Source organism: Dama dama, chromosome 26 (assembly GCF_033118175.1).
Source record: "Dama dama isolate Ldn47 chromosome 26, ASM3311817v1, whole genome shotgun sequence".
Classification (NCBI taxonomy): Eukaryota; Metazoa; Chordata; class Mammalia; order Artiodactyla; family Cervidae; genus Dama; species Dama dama.
In genome coordinates, this window is record NC_083706.1 from 28,494,639 (window position 1) to 28,512,112 (window position 17,474).

General features: G+C 38.4%; 1 protein-coding gene across 7 annotated transcripts in view; it reads right to left on the reverse strand.

Moving 5' to 3' along the window:
• AHI1 (Abelson helper integration site 1) overlaps positions 1–8,297 on the reverse strand; it is a 210,341-nt gene extending 202,044 nt beyond the window's left edge. For 3 of the 7 annotated variants that reach the window (XR_009690710.1, XM_061130460.1, XM_061130458.1), the window contains exons 1-4: positions 8,046–8,297; positions 7,607–7,669; positions 3,498–3,565; positions 1,885–2,009 (exon numbers count right to left, since the gene is read on the reverse strand). Coding sequence is in view for 4 of the 7 variants with exons in the window: in XM_061130460.1 (XP_060986443.1) it covers positions 1,885–2,009; positions 3,498–3,507 (135 nt within the window). In the remaining 3 variants the exon portion in view is untranslated. Of the gene's footprint in view, positions 1–1,884; positions 2,011–3,497; positions 3,566–3,973; positions 4,061–7,606; positions 7,670–8,045 lie in introns of those variants that run through there. The other 4 variants (XM_061130457.1, XM_061130459.1, XR_009690711.1 and 1 more) reach the window with 3 other exon arrangements.
• Between the last annotated feature and the right edge of the window lie 9,177 nt (positions 8,298–17,474).

Below are 17,474 nucleotides of genomic sequence, written 5' to 3' on the forward strand. Positions count from 1 at the left end.
TTTGCTTAATCTTCTTATTTAAGCCTGCTTCCTTTTTAGTCTCAGCCTGTTCTACACATGGGAGTTCTTATTCTGAAGAGGTCCTATCACTTCTTACTTTACTAAACAGGGTCCTATTAGGTTGTGGTGAAGACAGTAGATTCTGAAGTCAGATTGTCAGTTTGAATCAAGGTTTTATCATTAACTATGCAACTCTAAGTAAGTTATTCAAACTCTCTGTGTTCTAGTTTCCCTATCTGTAAATGTAAATGAAGCTTCATAATTATATTGTTTGTATTAAATTAAAAACTAGTGAATACACATAAAATATTTAGAAGTGCTTGAAAGAGAGCACTGTATTTTAGTAAATAAAAACAGGTATCCTCCTCTATTTGTTAAAGTAAAGCATTTCAAAAATATTTTTGCTTTCTAGGAATAATCTGCTTCTGTCCGGCTGAAAAATTCTTCCTAAATACTTTTATCTTTAAATTAAGAGAGACTGCGGATGGCCTGGTGTGTGCCAAAAGAGACTGAGTAAATTACTTTTAATGACCTATCCCTTAGGTATCCCCAACACCTAAACTGGATCTTAGATAAGTGAACACATCTTCTGCCTATTTTCTGGTTATGCATTTAATTTAGCATCCCTGGCTTAAACTGTACCTTGTTCAAGCTCACAAAGCCCAGTTCTGACAGAGAGAGGAAGTATGATTTCCACTTGGTCTGAGTCCATAAAAATATTCTGTAGTTGCGTCCAGGGTTCTTTCTGGTTTGCCAAATGTATACCACTTTCCTCAAGGTGAGGGCATATACCAGTAAGCAATGTTCACTGTCCATATGCCACTATTCCCTACCATACAACAAAAGCAGCATGTTCTATCTTAGGGCCACATCCACTAGGGCAGACCTAATCTGCTCCATTCTCTCAGTGGTTCTTATTTTGTATGCAGTGTAGTACACTGGGGTACTAGGAACTCCTTACATGCACGCGGCTGGATCCTAGCCAAGGTCAATACTTTTTTTTGTTTCACTCAAGAATATGATTATTACACTGATGGCTTCCAGGCAGAACACTAAAATGAAGAGGTCTCATGACAAAATACAGACTAGGTTAGAATATGCTCCAAGTAAAACATAGGATGCATATAACTTATAAAACTCCTGTTAAAGGAACATGTGTATTCCTTTTATCAATTACCAGAACATGCAAGTACCAATTACCAGAACTTGCATGAAGTTACTTAGTTGTGCTTGTGTGTGTGTGTGATTACACAGAGATTACAGTCAAAGGAGTGTATGAAATGGAAACACAAAGGGAAATAGCGAGACAGGTTTGAAGAGCAAATAGTGCCTTAACTGGGATACTATTACAGACTCTAACACCCGAATCAGGTTGTAGTTAATTTCTGACTCGTTTAGTATTTCTTTGAGTTCTGTATTTTCAATCCCTTCAAGGGTTATACCAAAAAATTCTATCATTTGAAAGTGTACCTGAACTACAAAACGGTCACTCTTTCTTTAAGATTCCATTGATTTCCCCTGGTTCTGTTGGGTAGAATCAGATGAAGAACTCTATACGAAGATAAGCCATTACATATCTGAAATAAGATATTACTTTCTAAATTCTTCACAATTCTGGGTTAAAAATCAGGGTTTTCTGCAAGACCGTGTAATACGGCTAGTTTGCATTTCCCTGGCATCCCTGGTCACTTCAACCAGTTGGTCTGTATTCTTGCAGGACAGCACTAGAGAACTCAATACTCCAACAGTGAGGCTGATTAGAAGGCAAGCTTTGTTTTACCATGTGATTGACCATTTTGCGGTTTTTAATTTCCGAAGTTCCTTAGAAACTCTCGGTTTTATGCAGATATTCAAGTCAACATTACCAAATGATGAATTACTCACTGAGATTTTTTCTCCAGATTGGACAATTTTTTTCTTCAGTTTTTTTCTTTCACGTATTAGATCATTGTGGGCCTTCAGCAACTCCTCAAAGCGAACTTTGGTCTTCACTTTAGCTTCACTCTCAACTACAAATGATAATGACTCATGTCATTTTCTCTGCAACTCTACTATCACATACATCATGATAAGAAATAAAACCCCACAGCCTCACAAATACCTGCTTTAATTAAAACAGTTGATGAGTCCTTTCTTAAACAACCTTTCTTTCGGACTTGGTGACATCAAACTCACTGACACCTCACTTATCTTTTGGGCTACTCCCTCCAAAAGTTTCCTTTGCTAAGTTAACTTGTTACTTACCATGCACACAGCATCTGCCACTGTTAGTTATGTGGCCTTAAAACAAGTCACTTAACATCTCTAAACTTCATTCTCCTTATGTGTAAAGTCAGAATAATCCTAAGTCAAAGATCACTTTTTCATGAAAAATGACTAACGCTTGACTGGCCAACAATCAAGTCTTCAACAAATATTAAAAGCTGAAAGTTGCTTTCCTCTTTTAAACATAAATCATATCAGGCTAGTCCTTGCTTAAGACTGTGAGTTTCCCAGTTCACTTGGAACAAAATAAAGCAAGTCGTTCACGTGCCCTATGTGGTTCTCATTTCCTGGCCTGTTTCTACCTCTACGGCTTCAATTAAAAAAAACAGCCCCTGACATTCCTACATTCTAGCCAGACATACCTTTTTTTCTTTTTTAGCTCTTCTGCCAAAACAGGCAATTTCCCACATAAAGCTGCCTCTACCCTGTGCAGACGTCTTCTAACTCCTCACACCTGGCTGGGGTTAATATGCCTGTTTTTAAATGTTGCCTCTAAAGTGGAACATTTCCTGACAACCTCATCTATATTTCTCCATTTCTCACATTGCAGACTTTTTTCCATCACAGCTCTTAACCCAGCTTGAATTTGTATAATTATTTGTATACCTATATATATATGTGTATATAAATATACTGTGATTCTCCCACTATACCCAATAGTTCATAATGACGACCCTAGCTATTATTATGGGGTCTAGCACAGGGTAAGTACTCAAACATGTTTCAAATAAATGCTGAATGAATGAATGCCCCAGGGCAGGTATTGGGAAACTACCTGCAGGACAGTCGACTGTTTTAATAAATAAAGTTTTATTGAAACACAGTCATACCCACTCTGTTAAGAATTATCATGGCTGCCTCTGTGCTTCTATGGCAGAGTTGAGTAGTTGTAGCAGAGACCAAACCTACAATATTTACTAGCTTGCCTTTTAGGAAAAAGTTCACCAAAGTCTACTTTAAAGTCAAATATCCATTTGATAATAAAAAATAAAAACTAACCATGTGTTATTTACTCTGCCCAGCTGAGTCCCAAATTGCCAGCCACTGAATACATATTAGCCTTAATTACCAACATTTCACAGAAAGAAATATCAAACTATGAAGTATCTATAAATTTTATATTTGGTTGATATCTACTTTACTCCTTAATTGGTTAAAGAATCCCTTAAAATAATCCAAACTTTAAAGTAAATAATATGCACTTCATATAAAAAATTTCATAGAAATCTTACCAGTGGGCATATCTCAGCTTTATGGAGAGTATTGAGTGATAGTATAAAGCACTGATTCAGTCAGGATCCTATTAAAACAAAGAGATTTATTTGTAAAATGGATTTTCCAAATAAAAGTTATAGAATATTCTCCATGCAACATTATGTGATTGTCCACTATCTCAACAGGTTAAAAATAAAACTAAGTTCTCTTATCCCCATCTTATACAAACAACTTAAATACATCTAAATCAATTTAGTCTTAAAGTGAAGCAAATTGGATCAAAATTGAGTAAAATATGTATATATTGAGAAAAAAATTTTTTAAATTATTGAAAGGCAACAAGCATCTAACTTAGTATGCTTTTAAAGTATTTGGGCTTTCCTGGTAGCTCAGATGGTAAATAATCTGCCTGCAATGTGAGAGACCCCGGTTTGATCCCTGGGTCAAGAACATCCCCTGAGAAGGGAATGGCAACCCACTTCAGTATTCTTACCTGGAGAATTCCACGGACAGAGGAGCGTGGTAGGTTACAGTCCATGAGGTCGCAGCGTCGGACACGACTGAGCAACTAACACTAACCCTAAAGTATTTTAAGTAAATAAATGGACATTTCAATGTACTTCTGAGAAACCAAACTCTGTATCACGACTGATTTTCCCAAGCGCATGTATTATTGCACTAGTAAAGTATACTTCTGGGTGGTACATTCACAGATAATGAATTTAAATATTTCTGTGTCTGCCACTGAAAATACTGCTGCAACAGAAGGTTAGCACAAGCATTCATTCCATCTTCTCAGATCAATACCTGGCTGTGTATCATTGTGTACCTAAAACATGGATAAACTCAGTATATATATTCTTAAATTTCCAATTTTTTAAAAGATGAGGGTGTCTAAAACATCAGTTCTCACACTGGAACATAATGTGCATACATTTTTAAGAATAAAACTGAAGACTTAAAAATTTTTTTTTTTTTTTTTGGCTCAACAGTTATCAGTTAAGATTCTAGATACCCAGAGATCCACATTCATGTTCCTTTAGTATTAGTGGTACTTTGGACAGAAAAGTCTGCTAAGAAATGCTAAAAAGAATGCTTATACAAATAAACTAATTATGTGAGTTAACTTCTGTAACAACTATCCAGTACACAGACAAAACAGACATCATTAAATCCACAGAGTAAAACCTCCTACTCCTTATTGATATGAACCAGTGTTAATTCTTTATAGATGATTTAGGTCGAGTAAGCCTGATCATCTTTCCAATCTACCCCAGATTAGAGAAAAGAGAGAGGCCGCAAAGCCAACTACATCACTAACTGAGACCTGGCAGCACATAAATAGGAAAAAATAGAAAGCAAATAAAGATTTAATACTTAGAAGTATTCCACAGTGATTCCCTGGTGGGGCAGACAGTAAAGAATCTGCCTGCAATGCAGGAGACCTGGGTTCAATCCCTGGGGGATGATCCCCTGGAGTAGGAAATGGCAACCCACCCCAGTATTCTTGCCTGGAGAACTCCAGAAACAGAGGAGCTGGTGGGGCTACAGAGAGTCACAAAGAGTCGGACACAACTGAGGGACTGGCACTTCATAGTGATTTAAGAATCAGGAAGACAGCTGAACTATGACTCTGAGCCATCAAGAAAGGCTTACTTCTTTTGTTTTATCCTGAGCAGAAAATTTATGACATTTTAGACAGATGAAATAAAAACTCCTAAAGAGAACAAAGAGTCAAGGACGATTCTCATGGTTTTCAAACTTGAATAATTAGACCAGTAGTATTATTAATTGGAGTACAGCACAGTATAGGCAAGTATAGTGGAGTTGTTTATGAGAAGGCAATGGCACCCCACTCCAGTACTCTTGCCTGGAAAATCCCATGGATGGAGGAGCCTGGTAGGCTGCAGTCCATGGGGTTGTGAAGAGTCGGACACGACTGAGCGACTTCACTTTCACTTTTCACTTTCACTCATTGGAGAAGGAAATGGCAACCCACTCCAGTGTTCTTGCCTGGAGAATCCCAGGGACGGCGGAGCGTGGTGCGCTGCCGTCTATGGGGTCGCACAGAGTCGGACGCGACTGAAGCGACTTAGCAGCAGCAGCATCGGCAGTGGAGTTGTTTAAAACACAAGTCCTGGAATTACTGTAATCTCCCACAGTTACTTGTATAGGCTGGGCAATTTGTTTCCTCATCTGTAAAGTCAGTCTGACGACAACTATTCAGAGGACTGTTGTTAAGAGTTAAATGATTAAAAGGCTAAAAGAGTGCCTCAGAACAAACATCAACAACATTCGCTAGAATTATAATAGATATTTCTTATAGAGACACTCAATGAACTTGGTGGGACATGTTGGGCTGATATCTGATGGGTATTAAGCAGCTACAAGCGCTGGCTCTATTGTCAGATTCCTGGTTCTACCTGTCAGTAGATTAAACTCTGTGGACCTCAATTCCTCATCTTTCAAAAGAGAATAATAGTAATAAATGACTTATAGGGTACTATAAAGATTAAATAAGAATATGCAAGTAAAACACTTAGCACAATGCCTAGAGTATGGCAAGCTCTTCAAAAATGATAGCTATTATTACTGTATACATATATATATACATAGTGTATGTGGGTATGTGTAAGGATGGAAATACATATACATATAATCCATTTACGTTTAGTAGACAACAGAATATAGCAATTCAGTGACAAGACAGAGGATGAAAATTTGGGCATTATTTATATTTGTGACGGTTGCAAGAAAAAATGCTGAAAAGAAAATTCTGGGCCCACAAAATAAACTAAAAGACATCAGGCAGATAATGAAAAACTGGGAGAAGTAACCAAAGGAAAAAAAAGAGTTTCAAGAAAGAAGTGGTCTACACCATGCTCCCGCAGTGCCTTGATCTTCATTCCTCCTTCTGCTTCCTGAATTTTCACTCTGATAAACTACCCACTCCTCCCCAACCAAACTATTAGCTTGTGGGAAGGCTATGCCTATGCTCTCTTCATCTATGTATTCCCATTTTAAAAGGGGGTGGGGCAGTAATAGGGTCAAAATGAGTCAGGCATAAGTTCTTGTTTTGATAATTACTGAATGTATGGCTTTGGGCAAGCCACTTAATCTCACTAAGGCTTGTTTTTTTTTTTTTTTTGCCTGGGAAATGAAAATGGCACCTACTTTATTATAAGGAGAAAAGGAAATACTGAAAAGGAAAAGTGACCAGCACAATGGATGGCCCATTACTTTATGTGATTATTACAGTATTAAAAATAGACAATTATGTGATAGACAAAACATAATTATGTATTTACATTATTTACTATTATTTAATAGTCTAATGTACAATCCATTAGTAAACACTAATATTATTCAATGATACACTACAGAAATAATCATCTCTAAACGGTAATGTGTACTATAGCAAATACTTTAATAATGACTGATATTTGATAAGTAAGATCACCCAGAAAAATTAAGGTCAAACTTAAAAGGACATCTGTGAACTTCATATACGTCATTATATTTAAAAACTTCTCTCTCACAATCCCTTTAGCAGGACTTGCTAAGAGATATGAATACAAAATAGGAAAACAAACTGCGTTACATTTCATCTCATTTTATTTTTTCTCTAAACACCTCATTATCAGCCAATAAATGACTAAAGATGAAGGAAAAAACAGGCAGAGGCTTGGATGATTCACTCCTTAACTGAATTTTACAGCACGGGGAAAAAAGGAAACAAAAACCTGTATACATATTCAATCAATAAATCAAGATAGTCTTTATAAATATGTAAGATTATAAATACGATTAAAAATTTGGGGCATTTGAATTTCTTTCATATATATTTTTTAACTTCGCAGAGTCCTCATACCAAGCAATCTTCCATAAGACCCAAGCAGTAACAGCAATCATAAATGCAACAGGTGAAAAAACTGTTAGCATCCTTTTCTCAGAAGAAGGAAAAGTCATATACTCCAGTCAGTAGATGTTCTTACAGTAATGTTGAAAAATAGCACAGCCATTTGGGAGGGATTCCTAAACAGCATACGTTTTCTTCTATTTGTATACATATTGAAATGACCCTATTAATGTAAGTAGACTCTTAGAAACGTAACAGATCGATCACCTTTTCTCGGATGTAATTAAGAAGGCATTTCACAGGTTCAAGATTCAGCACCAAGATGACACCCTAAAAGGAAATAAATGTACTTAGTGCGCATCTGATTTAAATGCTGTTAAACCAGAATCAGGAATAGCAAAGGCAAAGATTGCATTCACTCTTTCAGTACAACACGCTCAACGCTCCGGAGAAGATCCGCCCAGGAACAGGAGAAGAAAAGTTAAGTACGTAGAGGTTAACTCTCAAAACCACATCTCTCCACTCCGCGGCGCTGGGCGGGTCAGACTGCAGTGGCGCATCGCCGCCCCCGTCCGCCCTGCTGGGCCCACCGCCCCACGCCCTAGGATCGGAGCAGCCCTCCACGCTGCAGTCCCCAGAGAGGGCAGGGCAGGCCGAGTTCCCGGGGCCCGGGATCCCGCCACCACCAGGCCTGCAGGGTACTCACACAGAAGAGGGCGCAGAGCTGCCGACAGCGGGTCCCTAGGGAGCCACCGCCCGGACCTTGCGGGGCGGGCTGGGAGTGAGGTAGCCACCCAGGCACCCCCACCGCCAGCCTCCCAAGCTCTGAGCACCCGCCGGGTGCCGCAGTGCGGGCAGCGCGGCTCCAGCCGACGTCAGCGCCTGCCTACGCCGCCGTCCCCATGACAACCGATGCGGGCCCTGCTCTCCTTTTGGACCTCGGCCGGGCCTCGGCGCCCCTCCGTGGCCCCGCCCCTCCCGAAGCCCCGCCCCCGCGCCGCCTTCTCGGGGGCCCGGAGGCGCTGCTGTGTGGCGCAGGCGGAGGCGGCGCGCGCGCGCCCTCAGACTGCGGTGGGGAGCGCGCTCGGGGGCCGCGCGCTGGACTCCTCGGGCCCGCGCGGGCCACGAAAGAGAAAGAATCCGTTCTCCCTGGAGCGGGAAGGGACCCTGGGAATACGCAGGTGCTTCTCGGAGCTTCTGTCACCCGGAAGAAGCTCTCTGCTCTTCAGAACTGTAGCCCGCTCTGGGAAAAACGGGAGGGGGCAAAGCCAGACGAAGGCTGTCGTGGAACCCGCCAAGGCAAAGCAACATGAATGATGCAAAGAAATACACTTGTCAGCCCACCACCACCACCACCCTCCCCCACGCGATCGTGCCCACGAAATGAAACATTCTTCTAAGCGTGGAGAATACAGAATTGTACCACAGATCAAATCTTAGGGGAAAAAATTATCCACGATTCATCTGGTGCTGAGTTATCTCAGTTATAGTGAGATAACTGTGTGTTTAAAACAGAACAGCAACCCCCAAAAGGTCATCTTCTGCAACACCCAGTGCCCCCTCCCACGTTCTAATTTTTGCCACAGGCGCCATCTTTAGCTCTGAGTCACCAGGATGGAAAAATACTAGTCAAGTCACTCCAGGACTCGAATTTTCTGCAGTTGCAGTCACACTAAAACCTGTTGCTTCGTTTGTGTGGTAAGAGCATTATGCATATTTCTTTGGAGTCCAGCTTTTCCATTCTCATTTGCCTCTCTACACACTTGAAAGCGTATCTCATTTGTTTTTCCAAATCCTGTGAGAAGTTAGTGATAAATTTTAACCAACCCAGTAGATCCCCATCTTTCCACTTAAAATTTAATACTCTTTCAAGATCTCTATCTTGGTTTTATCCTCCCAGTTTTCTAGTTAAATTCCTGTAGATCCTTCCAAATGCCTTTTAACATCAAATCATGTCCGTTCTACATTTCTAACATCCCCAGGGTAAGATCTGTCCATCTTAACTCCCACTGCCTTCTGTTCAGCTTCATCACTTCACATTGGGAGTGTTGTGAGATGGCCTCATTACCAGTACCTTGACTCCAGTTTTGATCCCTGAATTCCATTCTCCACACGGCTGCCATAATGACCTCACTGAAACTGTGAATTTGATAATACCACTGTCCTGAAAATTATTCAAAGATGATCAGTAGGAGAAAGTTGTGTTACTTTGCCCAGGATAAAAGACATTCCATCTCCCTGACTAGTTTCATCTCTCATTTCCTTGTTTTAGTCTCATGCTTCAATTTACACTAAATTGTGTGTACCACGCAAGATAATTCATACCCTTTCATGCCCCAGTTCTTGCACATACTGTCCTGTCTCCCTGAAGAATCCTTCCTTGTAAAATCCTGCCTCTCCATGTCTCAACCCAAATGTTGTCCATGCTTTGAATCTTAATCAGGTTAACTAATTTCACCAAGTATTCCTGGTATATATCTTGTTATGCTTTGGACACTGATTCTATAAGTTATACTTTAACTGTTTACATTACATTAATTTCCCAAGCCCTAGTGTCTGCCACAATACATATCAAGTAGTTCATACTTTATAAACATATGTGAATGAGTAATAGATGACATATATTGGCTTTACAATTTAGGTATTTTATGCACTTTTCATCGGTCCTCACAGTTGTGATGTAAGTACTCACTTTACAAAGACAGGTTATAATTCTAGCTCGTTATTACTTATTTCAATAACACATACCACAGTCTATTAGACTGGCTGAGATATATACCTGTTACCTCTTGCCTAAACCTTACAGCAGCTTGCAGAGAGAGGTGTGGGTGTGTGGTGGCAGAGGGGAAGGGTGGTCAAAGGATAATTCACAGCAGGTGACATTTAAGTAAAAATCTAAACAATGTGTAGAGTTATATAGGTTAGGAAGAGTTTCTGGGTAGAAAAAGATGGAATGTATTTCTCACTAAAGGAAAGCTTGGCATAATCCAAGAACTGAAGTAAATTCCGCATGGCTTACTGAATTGGTGAGAATGACAAAGGGAGCTTTTGGAGGAAGTAAGACAAAAGATAAGCAAGTTTTGAGGAGATCCAAAAAGTGTATTGTGAAGTCAGTGAGGTACCATTGAAGGGTTTTGTTGTTGTTGAGTCACTAAGTCATGTCCAACTCTTTGCAGCGTCACGAGTCACTAAGTCATGTCCAACTCTTTGCAGCGTCACGGACTGCAGCCCTCCAGGCTTCCCTGTCCTTCACTGTCTCCCAGAGTTTGCTCAAATTCATGTTCACTGAGTGGGTGATGTTATCCAACCATCTCATCCTCTGCTGCCCCCTTCTCTTTTGCCTTCAGTCTTTCCCAGCATCAGTGTATTTTCCAATGAATCGGCTCTTTGCATCCAGTAACCAAAGTATTGGAGCTTCAGCTTCAGCATCAGTCCTTCCGATGAATGTTCAGGGTTGATTTCCTTAAGGATTGGCTGGTTTGATCTTCTTGCTGTGCAAGGGGCTCTCAAAAGTCTTCTCCACCACCACAGTTCAAAAGCATCAATTCTTTGACACTCAGTCTTTGCCATGTTCCAGCTTTCACATCTGTACATCACTGCTGGAAAAACCATAGCTTTGACTATATGAATCTTTGTTGGCAAAGTAATCTCTTCACTTTTTAATACGCTATCTAGGTTTGTCATAGCTTTCCTTCCAAGGAGCAAGCATCTTTTAACTTCATGGCTGCAGTCATGATTTTGGAGTCCAAGAATATAAAATCTGTCACTGTTTCTACTTTTCCCCCTTCTATCTGCCGTGAAATGATGGGACAAGATGCCATGATCTTAGTTTATTTAATGTTGAGTTTTAAGTCAGCTTTCTCACTCTCCTCTTTCACCCTCATCAAGTGGCTCTTTAGTTCTTCTTCACTTTCTGCTATTAGAGTAGTATCATCTGCATATCTGAGGTTGTCTTAACCATGCTGTTAAATGGTCAACTATTAATTTCAGAAAGATAACTCTGGCTGCAGTATAGAAAAATGGATGGGAAGAAAACATATATAGATCCAGCAATATTAATTAAGATTCTGTTGTTGTAGACTATGTAGGATATGCTAGTGGTCAGGATGAACAGAAGAGATTTTTAGAAGGTAGAAAATGTTAGGACTTGGTGATTGATTGGATGGAGAAGTGAGTGATAGGAAAGAATAAAAAATGATAAACAGTTTTTTCCCTTGCCTGATGAAGAGGTAGCAAGCATGTCAGGGTCATAATGGTTACATAAAAAAGGAGTGAAGAAATAAGTGTGTTGGGGCTAATGAGAGGCAATCTTTCTCCTTAACGAAGAAGGGAGTTACAAATAGGAAAAAGAGGAATTCCAGAATGACTTTTGTGATGGTGTTGTTGGATTGGAATTGAACTCACAGTCTTCAATATATATGTAAACATATACAGAAATACAGATAAAGTACTTGTGTACATGTGTATATATGTGTCTCCTATCTATCTTTCCCCTAGCTCTCTGTTCGGAATCTCTAGGAGCAATGATACCTTAGAAGCCATGAGCACATAGCACCCAGACCTTGCTTTCTTAACACTATTCTCCATTGATAGGAACTAGAGGCCCTGGAGAAATGACTAATCCAGAGCAGGAGCTTGGCAAATGTAACATGACCTTGGAAAATCTTCTTGCACTAGAAATTAAACAAAAATGGATGTGAAGAAAGTTCTCACAGAATGATGGAACATGTCATTAGTGAAAGCCGCTCAGCTGTGTCTGATGCTTTGTGACCCCATGGACTCTATAGTGCATGGAATTATCCAGACCAGAATACTGGAGTGGGTAGCCGTTCCCTTCTCCAGGGGATCTTCCCAACCCAGGGATTAAGCTCAGGTCTTCTACATTGCAGGTGGATTCTTTACCAGCTGAGCTACAAGGGAAGCCCAGAACATATCAAAGGGACAGGGAATTCAGCTTGAAAGGGCCCTCATTAGCCACCTTTGGGTCAATCTGAGCATCTGTATAATAATGTTAATAAATTATGATCCACTGACTAAGAATACTTGAGTCCATACTGACATAAATATATGAGTTTTTTAAAATGGGGATAAGGAAATGCTCTTCCTTATGTTAGATTGCTAACTAATAAATGTAGAAAGAATGATTTAGATAGCAACATCACTATTTGGCAACCTTTATAGTACAGACTGATTCAGACAAGAATCCTCAATGTATGCTAAAACTAGAAGGTGAGAGTTGTAAGAGATACACACACATACACCCACACATGCATAAATATATGTATATGGCAAGAGGTCCTTAGGACACACTATTTTGATATTTCTGCCCCAAAAATGCATAGCTTGAATCTAATCACGAGGAAAGATAAGACAACTCCAAACTGAGGGACATTCTACAAAGTCATAGACCTGTACTCTCCAAAAGTGTCCAGGTCATGATAGACAAAGGAACGCCTAATCATCTTCAGTTTGTAACAGACTAAAGAGACATGACCCCTGAATGGACCATATGACTCTGAATTGGATCTTTTTGTTATAAAGGATATTACTGGGACCATTGACAAAGTGTGAATGGGGTCTGTGAACTAGATGGTGGTATTTTAACAATGTTAGTTTCCTGATTTTAACGACTGTGGTAATGTAGGAGATACCTTCATTTCTAGAAAATACACATAGAAGTGTTTAAAGGTCATGAAGCTATAGGCTTACAACTTACTCAAATGGTTCCAAAAAATAATAAGTGTAATTTTATAAGTAAATAAAAATATAAATTATATATATACATATATACACAGAGAATAATGAAACAAGTGTAATATGTCAGCAAGTGGAGAATTTGTGCAAAGGTGTTCCTTTTACTATTCCTGCAATTTTTTTCTGTAATTGAACAACATTTTAAAATTATAGAAAATGGTTTTAATGTACTGAGGTTTCTGGCTTAGATATCTGGGTGAAGAATGGCTAATTAATTAACAATGGAAATGCAGGAACAGCAGGTATGGAGGAAAAGGTGTTTTCAGTAGGATATATCCAGTAGGCATTTGAGTATATAGTTAACATAGTCATGAGTCCCATTCAAATTGAAAAAAGCAAATATGCTACTTTTACTTACTTTCATTAACCAAGATCAAGACTGAGGTCACTCACTCTATTAGAATTAGGAGAGACGAGCAATTATGAGTAGTGGTGGTAGTAATTACCATGTTATTGGCCAATCATTCATGAAAATAGATTTAGGGTATTCAAAACATTAAATAAATAAAAATAGTGAATTTACTGAATAAAACGTAAATATGGTTGATATATAAACTATTTATTCCCAGGACAGGACTGTGTTAAACTAATCAGAAAAAATGTTGGTTTTACTATTTGTATTAGTTTTCTAGGGCTCCTATTCAAAGTACCACAGACTGGGTGGCTTAAACAATAGGTTTAAGTTTTCACAGTTCTGGAGGTTAGAGGTTCAAAGATCAACATGTCAGCAAGGGGTTTTTTTCTTCTGTGGCCTCTCCCCTTGGCTTGTAGAAGGCTGCCTTCTCCGAGTCTTCATATAGTCTTCCCTCTGTACTTGTGTGTACTTGCCCTAATCCCTTAAAAGGATATCAGTCACACTGGATTAAAGCCCACCCTAATGACCTAATTTTAATTTAGCTCCTTAAAGACCTTGTCTCCAAATATAGTCACATTCTGAAATTCTGTGGACCAGGATTTCAGTATATAAATTTGGGGGGACAACTCAGCCCTTAATACTGCTAGAGTGGGGTTCAAGACGCTTAACAGAATCCAGTGATTAGACCTTGATTAGATTCGCATTCAAAAAACCCCAACTGTATAAAGACATGTCTTAGGCAATCCCAGATTTTCCATTATGGGTTAAGTATTATACAGTATGAAGAAGTTTTTGTTTATTTCTTAATAGATGAAAGGATAGTATTGTGACTATGTAAGAATATGATCTTTTAAAGTATATAGAGTAGAATGAAAAGATATCTGAAATTTGTTTTAAAATATTCCAGAAAAAATAAAAACAGATGGGGGAAAGATGAGACATACACATCTCAATTTTGATAGCTGTTGAAGCTGGCCGATAGATTCCTGGTGTTTTATTATACTTTTTCCTTGTGTGTTTAGAAATGTTTTTAGTAAACAGGAAAAACAAAAATAGAAAAAGTCATATCACAGGGAGTTTAAAAGACATAGAACCAAAAATAAATAAATAAATAAATAAATAAAAGACATAGAACCAAGGCAAAAGGAAAAAATAATCAGTACCATTCTCAAAGACAATTTCAGTTGGTTTCATTTGGCAATTTTTTTCCAGTCTGTTTTTCATATGTATTCTAACTTTGGTCATATCATATGTAAGATGTTTATGCTTTCTTGAATTAATATTTTGTTACACTTTCATTTCTGTGCAATTATATATGCTCTATGTTGCTGCTTAGCTGCTCAGTCATGTCCGACTCTGTGCGACCCCACAGACTGTAGCACTCCAGGCTCCTCTGTCCATGGGTTTCTCCAGGCAAGAATACTGGAGTGGGTTGCCATTCCCTCCTCCAGGGGATCTTCCTGACCCAGGGATGGAACCCAGGTCTCCTGCATTGCAGGCAGATTTTTTACCTCTGAGCTACCAGGGAAGCCCCATATATGCTGTATAAACTTCATTAAAAGTTCTAACTTTGTTAGTCATGTTCATATGTGCTTACAATAAAAATCCAATCATTCAGGTGATAGGGAACAAGCATCAGTTCTTCAGTGACAACATCAGAGGGTCATTCTGGTGACTACCTTTGGGTGGGTGATGGGTGAGGTGAGGCATGGCTTCACCATGACCACTTTCACTCTTGATTCAGTTCCTGCCCCTGTCACTGATTATTTCCTTGAGCATGCTTCTTTGCCTAACACTTTCCTAGGTGCTACAGAGAATACACACATCTACTAAGAAATTTTAATTTAAGAGAGAAGATCAAACTGTTATGTGACAACAAGGACAGTCTGACTTCCATGGCAGCTGCTCTTCACTTCTCAATCATTGAGAAGGAATATATTTCACCCAGAGACATGGCTGGCTGGCAGACAGGCTTACTATAAATACCAGCTATGTTTGGAGCCCAGAAATTCAGTTCGTTGGACCCTTTGGAGCACCTACCTTAGCCTTGATGCTGTAATAACAGGATATCAGATTCTTGAGAATGGATGGGAAGAAGTGGTTAAAAAAAAAAAATTAATTGCTCCCTTTTCACCTTTGAAAATATGATGATGTATTAAAGAAGAAGGAGTATTTAAAATCTCTTTTGATGGGGTAATGTTTAGAGGAAACCATGTTAACACCAAGATTAATGCTTAGAAATTCAGGGATATTGGGTATGTACTTGTAGGAATTTGAGATGTTTACTTATTTGATGTAATTTATTACACATTAGTACTATGTTCATGGGGAATTTGTTCTATTACTTATTACAAATTTCACAAAAAAACTAGTTGCATGGTTAACAGATTATTGTGCCTCATTTGCAAATCTGAGTATGCTTCTGGTACTTTTGTGTATTTAAGTGGTACTTTTGTTTCTAATTCCAGATGCTGGTTTTTGTATGTAGCAAGTATATCCAGTTGTATAATTTTTAAATGTCATCAGCTGAAAGCATGCAAAACTCTGGTTTTTAGCTATAGCTTCTCATTTCTTTCAGTTCTCCTTTCAACTCGTCCCTTGATAATTCCAAGACAACAGCAGGTAGAATTTTGAGATTAATATTAATTTTCCTCTTTGCTAATTAATTTCTGTCCCCTCTCTCACTGAATTTGTCCAGAAGTGTCAAGAATTCCACTGTTCTTTGTATAAACAATGTTAAAAGCAGACTCAGTCATTAATATTCTAGACAGTTTTTAGTCCATGGGATCATATATATGAAATGTTAAACCTTTCCTACAAGAATTTTTTGGATTTTTTTCATAATTTATTGTCTCAAATTAGTATTTTTTGATAGGTTCATTTGGTGAAAGAAACAATTTTTTCCCTTGTTGTGGTTAATATTTCAGATCTGCTATTGGGATCCATTCTTCAACGTCATCAAAGGAATCCAAGCATTTATATATAATTTTTAAAAATAACTTTTGAGCATTCATCAGGCTATCATTGTGATGGGGGATTTTTCGTGTGTTGTTATAAGTCTATTAATTTTAAAGGTCTTTTGCAGAAGCTTGGAAAACCTTAAATGTAGTATGATATACCAGATTTAGTTTATCCAACCAAAAAAACTCCTGAGTTTACTTTATTTGTAAATAAATGTACACTATAATAGATAATATGTTTGCTGTAAACTTCAACGTAAAACCTTGATAAAACTGCACTATACTTCTTGATGTTTATTAAAAGATATATTTTTACAAAAAAATTCAATCATCCAGATGTTTATAATATAGAAACTGAAAGTTAATCACCAGTCATAGTCTTTTATACATTCTTCCAGACTTTGTTTCATGTATACTAAACATATTAATTATAAAAACAACGTCATACTATAGATTTTTTTTACTGCTATATTGGTTTTGTGTTTAGCATGTATTATTCTTGCCTGGAGAATTCCATGGACAAAGGAGACTGGCAGCCTACATACAATCTATGGGATTGCAAAGAGTCGACAGGACTGAGTGAGTAACACACACGACACGCATGCATATTCCAGAGGCTTTTTACGGCAGTAATACGTATCTATTTCATTCATTTTGCTGGGTTTTTAAAATTGAGAGAAATTTCGTGGAAGTCTTTCATATTACTATTAGGTTTATTCCTCAGTATTTCATATAATTTTAGTGCCATTTTTAATGCAGTAAATTCTCTTAGTGTATTTTCTTGATTGCGTGTTTTTCTGCCTTTTCTCCTTCTAAGTCTCCTTTGTTAGTTTTTGCTTATCTTCTTTCGCTCTTGTATTGGTACGTCCTAAACGAACCTCTTAGACCTCTTCTCTATACTTACCCCGTTGGTGATTTCTTTCAGTCTATCCCATGGTCATAGAGACTACTCCCAAAGGTATCTCCCCAGCCCATTCTTCTCTTCTGAACTTCAGACTCATCATGTCCAAATTCATCCTAGACATCTCCATTTAGATGTCTAATCGGCATCTCAGATTTATCTTTT